Below are 13,049 nucleotides of genomic sequence, written 5' to 3'. Positions count from 1 at the left end.
TGTAATGCCAAATCATGCTGAGAAGATAGAGAGCTTTGGGGTAGGTATGGGTGGTCTGGGACGGCCTTTCTGTAGAGGTAGTATTTGAACAAAGTGTGGGAGCCCTCCTAGGAATGTAGGAGTGAGAGACGGAAGGAAAAGGGCACACAAGTACAAGGTGGTACATGTGACCAAGCAGCCACAGTCCAAGGAGGAAGCACAGCTCATTCTGTGGGGCATCTCCAGAGAGGCCAAGCGGAACCGCTGCATCTCAGAATAGCCCATCATTACAAGTGCTGGTAATTGCATTATTTCATTTGCTTTTCATCACATTCCTGGGGAAAAGAAATGACTCTTATTTTATAAAGATTAAAGAGATTGAGGCATTTAGAGAACTGGAGAAACTCTCAAGGATCTTGAATCTATTTCTTTATAGGGGCCTTGTTTGGAGGTGGGTGGAAGAAAGGCCCTTTTCTGTCTCTCAGGGGCTCAACTCTGCCCCTGGGGGTTAACGCCCTCAGACTTTCCTATTGTACTTCCCATTCCTGCTTTCTGCCCCTGGGAATGCCAGAGATTCTGTTGCTCCTAACAGTCTGCTTGGTACGTAGATGTGGTGGTCTTTCTGCATCAGTGAATGCTGTGCACAGAGGCGCCTTAGTCTGCGACAGAGTCAGGGACAGTGAAGCAGCCAGGACTCTGTGATCTCTCGGTCAGCAAGGCAAGCTGCCATACCTGGGCATGGGGAGCCGATGGGGTGGTCTCTAACCTGGGGCTGGCACATCACCACATAGGATGTTGGGGGTATTAAATGAGATAAAGCTTGTGAAGAACTTGGTAGAGTGCTTGGCACAAAGTAAGTTCTCAGTAAATGGATCTTTTCTTATACCACATGACCATATATGTTCTAAGAAAGATGTCCTTCTCCTCCTTTTTTTGCAGAGACTGTGGGTGAGCAGGAGAGGGGCAGAGAGAGCGGGGAGAGAGAATCTCAAGCAGGCTCCATACTTAGTGTGGAGCCTTACAAGGGGTTCAATCCCATGACCCTGGAATCATGACCTGAGCCAAAATCAAGAGTCAGATGCCCAACCACCTACCCCTCCTCCCCCAGTCCCAGGAGGCCTGATTGTTTCACGTGTAGGAGAGGGAAAATAATTTGGATTCTAAAACCTTTTTTAGAGGCATCTGGGATGATTAAAGGGAATTTTACCCACTCAGCTGATGATCCCAGTATCTGGGTTTTTTTTTTAAACTTTAAAAAAAATATTTATTTTTGAGAGGGAGACAGAATCTGAAGCAGGCCCCAGGTCCCGAGCTGTCAGCCCAGAGCCTGATGCGGGGCTCAAACTCACAGACTGGACTGTGAGATCAAGACCTGAGCCAAAGTCAGATGCCTAACTGATTGAGCCCCCAGGCACCCCTCACCCTCACAATGTCTGTTTTATATGTTGCCACTTAAAGGTGGCAATGCCCTTTACACTTTATGTAGAAACAGTAGGTGACTCTGGCAATGGTCCCAACTGTGACTCCATCTTCTGTCAGAGGATCAAGGCAGAGAACATTGGAGACTTCTGGATGACATGGACATGGATGGAAATGCCAGCTATTGGAACAGCACGTAGCACTGCTAATACCTCAGTGTAGATTCTCTACCTGCTTGGGTTCTTCTTTCACTGCTTTTGCTGGGGTTAGATTTTTACAGCTTAGAAAAGTTGGGGCATACAGGTTATTTCCTTTGCACACGTAGTATGTGGGTGTATATTTGTGTGTATATGTGGATGTGAATATTTTCATCTTTTAAAAAGTCCTTAATTTCTTGTGTCAGTTATTTACTAAAGGATTACTTTGTGTATAGGAAAAGGGTCATTGGTGATAACATTTCTTGAGCATCTAGCATTTTCTAGACACTCTTTTTAAAGCATTTTAAACATATCATCTTCTATAAAATTCATAATCACCCCAGATAGGTGCTATGATTATTCCTATTTTGCAGATGAGAAAATTGAGGCACAGAAGATGAGTCATATAGGTAGGAAGTGAGCTGGCTGGGATTTAAACCTGTGTTGTCTGGCTTTAAGGATTTGTGTCTCAACTTCTCTGTGGCCACTCCTGATGGCGTTAGACTTACTTGGAAATAATTCTCATTTCTGAATTTTAGAAGGGCAGATTCAGAAGCATTGAATGATCACTCTTTAGTCTGTCTGAGAATACCAGGTTGGTGAGACTGTGGCTCATTGATTCTCTTGATAAGTGGATGGTATTTATAACAGGCCATAGAACGGCCTTGGGACACATTTGATGGAGGCTGTCAGCAGAAGGTGATGGGCACAGAACTAAGGCTTCGAGTCCCTCCCACACAGCCTTTCTTCAGCTTTAAACCCTAATGCCCACTGGCTCCTGTTGCATGTCAAAGGGCTAACTTCTCTCCTAGGCATCTACACTGGGACTACATAAGTACTTTCCTCGGGAGAACGGAGCAAATAATTAAATAATTCTTGGTCTTCTCTGGTTTAAATGCAGATCCCCGTTAGACAAAAGGCTGCCTAGAGATCCATTCATTTTCATTTTCCTAGGATTATTTTAAAACTTTAGCAACACCAATTAGATAAGAAATAAACACTTATTTCAAATATTTTCACCAAGTGTTTTCAGAAGTTAACATACTTTTTTGGTAAGATGAATACCCTCTTCTAGTAGTCTTGCTCACTTTGTCCAATTATTGCTGTACTGCAATATTTCCTGAGGCCAACAACAATTTTTCCCCCGACGATGGGAGTTTTTATGTTGTTAGAAACTCAGGCTGAGACACAGCAATTAGTAAAGAACTTGAAAGTGTTCATATTTGACCAGTGACACTTAGCCTGGCACTCTAAATGAGAAAGAATGGGAGAATTGTATTTTTCCGCCAACACAGGGTTCTAGGGGTCATAAAATAACATATTATAATCAAGAGGGTTTAAAAATGTTAATTTTCAGATACTTCTTACTAGAAATAGTTTTAACAATAACGTTAAAAAAGGTTTTGTGCCTAATTATGTGGCTGGACTGAATGGATGTGTTGGGTCTGCGGCACTTTGATCACAGTTCACACTGTTTTCAAAATCAGGCAAAGGGGTTTGTCTCTAAACATTTCGAATTATCATCTTGCTCATTAAATATGTTAAAGGTTGATTAGAATTGTCTGATTTAATCAACCACGGCAAGACCTTTTTGTGTTTGGGGGGGAACTTTTGTGAGTGATTATATTAAAAAAAAAGTCTTCATAGCATCTTAAGTATTTTTTACAAAAGCAAATACATACTCTAGACAAGAAATTTTGAATATAGAGGAAAATTACAAGGATGAAAAAGGAAATTGACCCAGAATCTCACCATCTAGACATAATCATTTTTTTAACAGTTGCCTTTTTGATGGCAAAAATGAATTTTATCTTATTGTCTTACTTTGAGTTCCTTTGAAAGCAGAGCCTGAATGAAGGATTTCAGAACAAATGATTGATGAATACAGGGCTCTCAGAAGCAACCAGTAAGGGTGTGGAGGATGCAGAACAGGGAAAGGCAAGGAATTGAGCACGGGTGGGATTTGGGGTGAAGGCCTCACATACCCTGGTTCCAAGAAGGGTGCTGGAGCATAAATTAGACCCCAACTGTTATCTCCCCTTGAGGTAAAGAGCTTCTCATGCCCGTCATTCCCTGCCTTTGGGCTATGGTGGTGGAGAGGTACAATGTGTGTGTAGCTCTCTTTGCTCTCTGCATGGCAAAGTGGCTCTAGTGCCCAAGGGGTACTATCTGAGGGTGGTGAGGTTGAGCCATTAGCAGCAAAGTATTCAGACAGTGGGGATGGGCACACAATTCATAAAAGGGATTCAGCAGTGTCCATCACTACTATTTATGCAAGAAGGCAGTAGATACTAAATACATTGGTATTGAAAGATAAGCATAGAGGCATTAACAGTAAGTAAGCATTTTGCTTTCCTGTGCACAAAAGCTTATGCTGCTGATCCTAAGGTTATTAGTGTCTATTGGTTCAATTCCCTGTTGCAGAAATGGAGGCACAGCTGCAAGACATTTTGGCCTGGGTCCAGTGCCCACTCTTGAAGTTAGGTGGCTCCCAACATGGCCTGGATTGAGTGCTGAGAATGAAACGTAGCTGTGAAGGAGAGGGAGGAGCATAGGCAGCAGGCTGTGTTCTCAGATCGTAAGGCCAGTTTTAGGATGGGAGAAAAAAAGCAAGAGATCTGGATACCTTGGGATAAATTAAAAAAAAAAAGGGTAAAGAGGATGAAAAGAAGATACTGCAAGGAATGTTAGAGGCATGAGGCTGAAAATCATGAGAAAAGAGGAATATCAGGGCTGAAAATCATGAGAAAGGAGAGGAAGCCATGGAGCAAATTATCCAAATGATGAGTCATTAGAAATGAAATTTATATTTGTTCAGAGTTTTATTTCCATTTGTAATTAGGAATGGATGTGCTTGATTAAACGGGAGTTCCTGCCAAACCAGTGGACGATGGGGCCGCTGGAGTGCTTGTGGCTCAGAAATGGAGACTTCTATATCACCCCCCTCCCTTCTGGCTGCCCAGCTCCGTCCCAGTCCCTCCGTCTATTTTGAGGAGTATCTTTTGGTCTTAAATGAGACTCCTGTTAAGCTTGCTTCAGAGTTGACTTAAACAGCCTCTTAGGAAGAAGAGAGAAAAAACTAAACATTTTAGATAAAAGACTCTCAAACCCCTTTTTATAGTAATTAATGGACTAATATTTAGAGTTCAGAGTACAACTAGATACAGATGCTAGTAATGTTATCAAAGACAACCTTTGGTGAAATGAAGTCCTAAAGATTCACCAGGTGAATAAACAATTATTGTAAGTGATTCTATTTACATATAGGGAGAAATCCAGTACTTCTCTAGCCCCCTCCATTCAGTTTATTTGTACTTGGATACCTTTCCACTTGTCTGTTTTCTCTGCGAGGAAAGTCTCCTCTTCCTTATTTCTTTATTCAAATGTGGCATCTTCCTTATAATTTCTTCCCACCCGAGGAGGAGCATTCTCCCATGACACATTATCATACCCTTTTTAGGACTTACTGTACTGCATTAAGGTTTCTAGTTAAGACAGTGTTCCCCCCCACCCCCCAACCCCCATCCTGCATTCAAACTAGGAACTCCTCAAGGGCAAGAAAGATGTCTTAAATGATCTTTGTGTTCATGGTTTCTGTGATCCAGGCGCACTGAGACTAGCTCATGGCAGCCCATGAGAGCTCATTGTTCACAACTTCCCACCTCTGCGGTCAGTGATACCATGTGGGTGATTCACACTTGGTCATCACTGGGGTGTTCATATCACAGAGATCGGCAAACCATATAAAGTAAGGCTCCCCATTCAGCAGCCCACTGTGAACGTCTCAGCAACACCACTGTTGAGTGACATTCTGCTACACAGAAGATACTCAAAAATTGCCGAGGTGAAGGCTCTGTAGACCTAGAAAAAGAAATGTGCCTTGTCTTCCAGGAGTGTCATCCTGGAAGTTCAATCTGCGGCTTTGTCATTATCGTGGAATTCCTGGGAGTTCTATTAATTATTGAAACTTGTTATAACTGCAGGCTGTTAACAATGAGCATTTTTATGTCTGTCATCAACTAAGAAATGTCAACATTTTTTTTGTTTCCTGATTATGTGGCTTCCAGGGTGGAGTTTTAGTAAAAATTACAGAAACATGCCCTCCTTTGAACTGCTCAGAAAAGGACCACATTCTCCCAGAGAATCAGTGCTGCAGTGTCTGTCGAGGTAAGTGGGCTTGGTGGTGGGGCCCTGCTCGGGATGCGGGTGAGGGATGACGGCTTAATGGATAGTGTGGAGGTCACAACGTGGGTGCAAAACTCTGCTCTGTGGATTGGAAGCTTGTAAACCTGAGAGTAATAACAGTTGATTTCACAGGACTGCTGGGAGGGTTAAATGCAAAAATGCGTAAGTACCTAGCATCCTGCCTAGCATGTGATAAATGTTCAATAAGTGACAGTTCCCATAAAAAGAATGATAGTTCTTGCAGTAATGGTTATTATAACCATTATTACATTTTCCTCATGAGTGGCATTGGTAAGCAGACTGCGCAGCTCTACCCATGGACCAATTTCTGTATCTAGCAGACAGGGACTTCTAGTGGGACCTTATTTATCAGATTATATGCAACATTTTTACTCCATGCAAGGAAAAAAGCTTTAGCTAAGTAACATCTAATTGCTGATTCATTCTGAAGCAGGAATTGTTTTGTTTCCATTTCCTGGAATTTTCTTTGTTCCCAAATTGTTTTCTTCAAACCATGGATCAACTATCCCTTCCTCTCTGAAAGGTCTGATCTGGCAGATTTATATGGATTGGGAAAACCTAAAATTTATTCAAAATCTTACATAATGAAGCTAGTTAAACTCATACCTATTATTTGGAAACGATACCCACCACACATCTTTCTCCACCTTCTCCAATACCCATGGAGTTGATTTTTTTTTTTTTTTTGGCTTCCGTTGAAGCTTCAGCAGCATAGCACTTTAGCTCAGGTTACCTTATATTTATTTTTTTTTCTATTTTTCTCTCTAGCATAAGAGTTGGCACATATTTTATTTCAGTGGCCACAAAGTAGACATTTTAGGCTTTGTGGACCAACCAGAAGGCTTCTGTTGTAACTTTCAACTCAGCTATTTTGCAAAAGGAAGAGAGACAATGGATAAATACATGGGTGTGGTTATTTGAATTAAAAAATTTTTTTTTAAGAATGGGTAATTTGTTGATTACAGGCAACCTGTAATTTGTTGATCCTCTCCTTGAACATCTTCTGATCTATAGAAATGTTATATAGTTTATCATGGAATGTTCGGCTTTTGTGGATTTCTCCGCTTGGTCTTAAGAAAGCTCTATTTGGTAAAATTCCTAGGGAAACTTAGGATGTTGATAGCCATGAATGGCTTACCACACCGTCAGAATATCTGCCTGATTTATCTGCCTTTTGGCTATAAGCATATTTGCAGCTGGAATGCTTTAGAAACACCTAAAGATTGACTGGAATTTTCAGAGGGGTGCATTTATTGGTAAGTGATAGGGTTATTAGGTAGGTCTTATAATTTAATGCAAAATCTATCACTTGCTATTTGTTGAGGTGCCAAGTGAGCCTCAGTTCATGTAAATCCTTCCTGATTGATGATTTCATTAGAAAAGAATCATTGATTATCCCACAGAGATTCAAGAGGAATGTCATTGCTCTGATCCAGTTTACAATAGACCAGGTGCCACGGCTTCTGCTAATATTTCTCCGGAAGGCGTGCACACCTTTACCAGTGAAGACTCTGAGAGGTGTTGAGCTCTCCTTGAAAAATAAACTCATTCAGGGCCCTGTTGCTGCAACCTGGTGGCTTTTACCAAACCTGACACGGCTTTGAGGGAAAAGTGGGAGGCAGGAGTAAAACTGCCTTGATTAGAGCATAGCTAGGAACAATTTGTGAAATTGAGGCTTTTCTTCCTTCTCCCATGTGCTGCTTTCTCAGGCGGGAAACTACCAGCTCTGTTGGGAGGGGGCTGCTGATCCTTCTTTTGGAGGTGTCTGTATCAGAGAGGGTTATTTATGCTCTTTGGCACCTCTGCATTTTGATAGGAACGAGAGAATGTCTTCAAGAAAGATATGGTGGTGAAAGAGTTGAATGGACCCAGTTGGGTATATGGATTCTCTTAGGCTTCTCCTCTTTACTCCCACCTCAGAGTTCAGACACTGGAATGAAGAAACCAATATTTTAGACAAAGGCCCTTTTCAGCACCATTTAGTGTTGTTCCCATCACCTCTGTCGCCCCACAGTAGAGCAGAGCCCAGAACATGTCTCCATGCCGGGGCTTGCTCTGCACAGCAGCCAGCAGAAGAGGTGCAGTTTAATGTGCGTTATTCTCTTTATTATGAAAACACAAAATTTATATGATGCTTCACAAAAAGGCAACTCAGGTGAGCTCTAAGGTCTATCGTCTCAAACTGTGCTCTCCATGAATTTTATTCCAGATCTCTTAATCTAATTATTTCCCCCAAAACGACGTTAGAAGCAGCATAATTGTCTTTCGTAATATTGTGGGAAATATTTTTCTTCTTGGGTTTCTAGTTGTCTTTTACTTTTTCCTCTGTGTTCATGTTTTCTGTGTCTTGGAAGGGGAGGTGGGGTTGGTTCGTTTCTGTTCCTGACAAGACTTGGAAAGCCCATTGGGCCTCTTCTAAGGCATATTATTCAATTGTCCCCCTGCCCCTTCCTTTCCCCTCTCTAAGACAGAAAGTAATGAAAAGGTGACACACACTCAATTTCTATGTAAAGTAATTTTTACCCTGCATATGGAGAGGCTGTACCATTTGCTTTGTGAATTGAGATGGTCTCCTGACTGGCAGGCAATAAGTGAGCAGGGGAGGCGGGTCTCTGATGACCTGAGATGTGTATTTCAGGGATGAGCACAGTGGTGTGATTTGAGCTGTGTGGCATCTGCCACCCTGCTGTTATTGATTTCAGAAACTGAAGTGGCTATATCAGCCTCTCTCAATACCTGCATGAAGTCCCTTCAATTAGCATATTTATCATCTCTCTGTGTCTTACTGTGAATGTCAGGTCATTAGTCTGAGGAAATCACCGGAAGAGAGCTTATCATTCCTTAGAAATCTGTGTCTCAACCTTCCTTGGGCCTGCTTAAGGAGTGGAAGTTTTCTGAGGCTTGTTTTCATTAGGTCTCCGATGAGCTGTCCTACCTGAGGAGGTTTAGACTGGGAATCTGAGAAAGCACAGAGAGTGCTTTTTGCCTCTGATCCCACTTGGCTGGCTATATAATATGCATGAAGTGCTTTAACTTAAAGTAACATTTGTTTTAATGACTATATTTTATGAATTCTTTAAATGGAGGAGATAAGGTAGGTAAAAATATGTTCTTACCACGTAGAATATACTGTTATATTCAAAGGAAATTATTTTCAGTACCAGGTATTCAACAGGCTCTGCATATTTCACGTATGAAATAACGCTTACCCATTTTGCTGAGTTCTAACCATTTTGCTCAAGTTATAACTTGGTGACATGATTCTGAAACTCATTTTATTTGAGTCATGCCTATTTTTTAATATGGTTATACACTTTGCCACTGCCCCCACTCCCTGACTAATCAAGGAGAGAGATGAAGATTTTCACTGACGTTTTCTCTTGGTGAGGATTAACTTGAAGACCATAGAGTTCAGAGTAACAGGCTCTGACTGACTTACGATGTGCATTGTACCAACAGAACTGGTATCAAGACTAGGCACTTTGTCTTTATAAATCTTGGGTCATGCCAAATTCTGTAACTAATTCCTTGGCCCTTTAAGGGAAATGAAGGTGATCAGCTGAATTGGTGCTTAAATCCACATGGCTGTTGGTATGCCCAGGATGTCCCTAAGGAAGGGACAATAGGACCGTTAGGGAAGATACACACCAACAGAACCAAAGTGATGGACATTGGCAGGAAGAGGCCATTTTACAATTGCTGGGAGTCCACGGTATCCAACACCACCAGGACCACCCAGAACATCCCCATTCACCGTGGCCGTTTCTCTCTAATGCTTCAGCACAGTTGGTGTCAGCAGCGCGGAATTTGTTTACCTTCATCATTTTGTTAAGGCAGTGTCTGTAACAGGAGCCTGACCACTTAAAGTGTAAGGCCATAAGGTGAAGGGGGGGTGGGTGCTGGAGTGACATCTATGCTCCTGCCTGGAAGAAGTAATAAAAGTGTGAGTGTAGCCTCACAGAAAAAGAGTGTTCATCAATTTGCAGCAGTCTCAGTCAAAGGGGCAAAAAGCTAACAACCTTGACCGTGCATCCTCCAATTGCTCCAGGGAAACACACTGATCATTTGCCGTATTCCAGAATTCTTGACATACACCTACAGGGTTTTATTCCCCTCATAATTGGCTCTAATTGTATCTTCAGTGTTGCCAGTAACTTTGGAGGGGTTTTGTGGCATTTTTAAGACTTTCGGTGTTGGGGAAAAAAGTTCTTGCCAACATCTGTTCCCGATGTGTTTATCTGTAATTTTAATTCATGCTCACTTGCCTTGTCATCTGGCCTGGACCAAAATGAGTTGAGATTATTTGTACTATTTAAGATTTTATGCCCTTCAATTAAATCCTCCCAAAGAATCTTGGCATCATATGATTTTTCCTCCTGATCTTCCTCATCACTCAAGTCTCCAGCAGAATTTCTAATTGAGATGGTTTTAGAGAGAGGCCTTTTAGGGTATTTGAGGTGAAAAGAGGCACTTAATGAGTATATCATCTAGTGCCTAAATGGTGGAACTGGCAGTGAGCAGCCGGGACAGGTTCTGTGCATGCTGGTAGATGGAATCTGATCAAAATCCCCGCAGCCATGGGCTGAAGTGGACAGGAAAGACAGGGCTCTATGTTTAAGTGTTGGGGCTTAGAGCAGAGGGCATTTGAAGGTAAGTTCTGTCTCCGGAGTCTGTGACACCTGTGGCCCTATAAGTGCTGCAGGATCTCTGGAAGGGGGCACATTGTCCCAGACAGAAGACTTGAAACTATAGTCAGGCTGCCTTGGACAAGAGACCCTTAAGTGTGACTGTTGTGGAAGAAATGGATTGCTCTCTAAGACAGAACATGTGATCCTGGCTCAGTCACTCGCAGGCTCATCCTATTGGTCTGACCCTTGTGGACAAGGAGGTAAGCAATGTCCTCACCCCCAAGGGCCCAGGCTTCTATGGTTATGTGTGTTGATTGTGGCGTACAGGTGGGGGTTCAGTTCTCATAAAGTATCATTGAGCCATATCCCTCCTAGCTAATCCATGGGTGGAGAGATCTCCATACCAATGAGGCACATGGAATATACTGTACTTAGTATACCTTAGTTCCTATATAACTGCCAAGGTTTAGCAAGCATCAGTGGTTGAGAGGTATTGCCTTTCTAGGACTTGAGTTAGGAATGCATTTTTAGATCATGTAGGTGCATCATTTCAGAGGCAACTTGCCTGACCTGCTGGGCGGCACCCTAGGGTACGAGATTAAGGGTAACAAAAGGTGCTCTATGTGGAATCCAACTTTATTTTAGAGAAACCATATTGCCCAAAGATGGTGGCCTATTCATTCCTTATTGTGGAAGAAGTCACTGTAGTAAATTATAAAGATGCTTGTCCATTATTGGCTATAGAAGCCAGAGATGAAACAGGATGGGTGGATGGTTTGGGTTAAATTATAAAGGGTATAGAGTCGGATCTAGAGAGTGGCAGTGTGTGTGTGTGTGGGGGGGGGGCTCCTTTTAATAGGTAGGGTTTATCATATGCAGATAAGGAAAATGGCTTTATTTAAAAACATTTTTTTTACATTTATTTATTTTTGAGGGACAGAGAGAGAGTGTGAACAGGGGAGGGCAGAGGGGCAGAGAGAGAAAGAGACACAGAATCTGAAGCAGGCTCCAGGCTCTGAACTAGCAGTCAGCACAGAGCCCGATGTGGGGCTCAAACCCATGAACCATGAGATTCATGACCTGAGCCCAAGTCAGACGCTTAACCAACTGAGCCACCCAGGCACCCCAAGGACAGTGGCTTTAAAGACAGAAAGTTGTTGGACAAGTGTTATGGTTTTTCACTGGCAGCTGACTTCTAGATACAGGGCCACTAGGGGGAGTCTACATTTTAGATTACTCCCAACTAAAAAAAATTTGACCTCAGCATTTTTTGTCACTCCATTAATTTCCTTGAATTTGTTATGGGTGGGTACATGCTGCTTCATGTGTTTAGAACTCCCATCCTTTGTCCAGTCAACTTCACTCAGCCATTAAATTGCTTCAGATCTTGTTCTTGAAGCACCTTGTTCTCCAGGATATCATCTCCCTATAATCTGATACTCAGCATCAGTCATTTTTGCTAGAGTTTCAGATGACTAAGAACATCGTCATGCCATTTACGCTTTTTAATATACTGTGCCTATTGTCCAGCATAGTGCCTGGGCACCCAGTAAGTGCTCAATATATACTTGTCAAGTGAATGCATGGTGCCTCTGTTAGGAACTAAAAAAGGTATTCGAGTAAACGCTGGAATCTGATTTCTGCAGATTATGTGCCTTCCTCTGAGGATCTGCTCATGTTCATCAGTTGAAGGTGAGCTCTGAGTGGATCTCGCTCAGCTTGGTATCTTGTTTAGGGCCAATGTTCTGATGTGTGATTAAGTTGTTTTACTTCTGACTTGAGTCTCCAGGAAGCAAGTGATCATGGAATGTGTGTCCTGGAGAAAGAAACAAGGTTTGTTCTTTTGGTAAAATCGAGGTGTCCCATGGATTAGGAAATACTAATGGCTGTTGGAGTCCTGATCTCTTAGCAGTCTTGGAATGTCCCTTGATGATTAAAATCAAAACTGGGCAGTCCTGTGGGGTGAGGTGGAGAGACAGGGTGTTAGATTGATATTTGAGTTTATATATCTATTTCACCCATCACTGTTTAGCTGTGTAACCACAGACGAGATAGGTAACATCTTTGAGCCTTGAGTGTCTTTAAAACACTCTTAATTCTTATTTTGGAGAATTGAAAGGATTTAGTCATTAACAAAACAAATATTTATTGACTGCCTATAATGTGCCTTAGGCACAAGATGACCAATCTTTCACAGTCCTTTACCTTGAAGAAATGAGCTTCTAAAGGGGATATAAACATCCAATAAACACAAAAATAAATACACAGTAATTGTGATCACTGGGATGAACAAGAATAATAGGGTGGCATGGAAGAAAATAATGGGACTTTCTTTAGACTTAAGAGACCAAGGAGCCTTTTCTGAAGAGCTTGTGGTTAAGCTGAGTGGAAATGACTCTGGCAGGGGTATTGTGAGGTGGTAGAACAAATTTGCAAAGACTCTGAATCAGGAGAGAGGTTGGAACAGTCAAAGAATTAAAAGAAAGGCTGATGTGGTTGGAGAGAAATGATGGAGAGAGAGAAAGGGCCTTGTTGGTAAGGCTTTTGTATTTTTCTCAAGTAAACTGGAAGCCCTGGGAAGGTTTTTAAGAGGGAGAATGACATGGTCTAATCTGTGATT

General features: G+C 42.1%; 1 protein-coding gene across 3 annotated transcripts in view; it reads left to right on the top strand.

The window, feature by feature from the left end:
• NELL1 (neural EGFL like 1) overlaps positions 1-13,049 on the top strand; it is an 890,650-nt gene that overhangs the window by 213,228 nt on the left and 664,373 nt on the right. For all 3 annotated transcript variants that reach the window (XM_029914487.1, XM_029914488.1, XM_029914486.1), the window contains exon 11: positions 5,663-5,762. In XM_029914487.1, coding sequence (XP_029770347.1) covers positions 5,663-5,762 — 100 coding nt within the window. The remainder of the gene's footprint in view (positions 1-5,662; positions 5,763-13,049) is intronic.

The sequence above is a fragment of the Suricata suricatta genome, chromosome 11 (genome assembly GCF_006229205.1).
Source record: "Suricata suricatta isolate VVHF042 chromosome 11, meerkat_22Aug2017_6uvM2_HiC, whole genome shotgun sequence".
Lineage (NCBI taxonomy): Eukaryota > Metazoa > Chordata > Mammalia > Carnivora > Herpestidae > Suricata > Suricata suricatta.
This window is presented reverse-complemented; position numbering and strand designations above follow the sequence as displayed.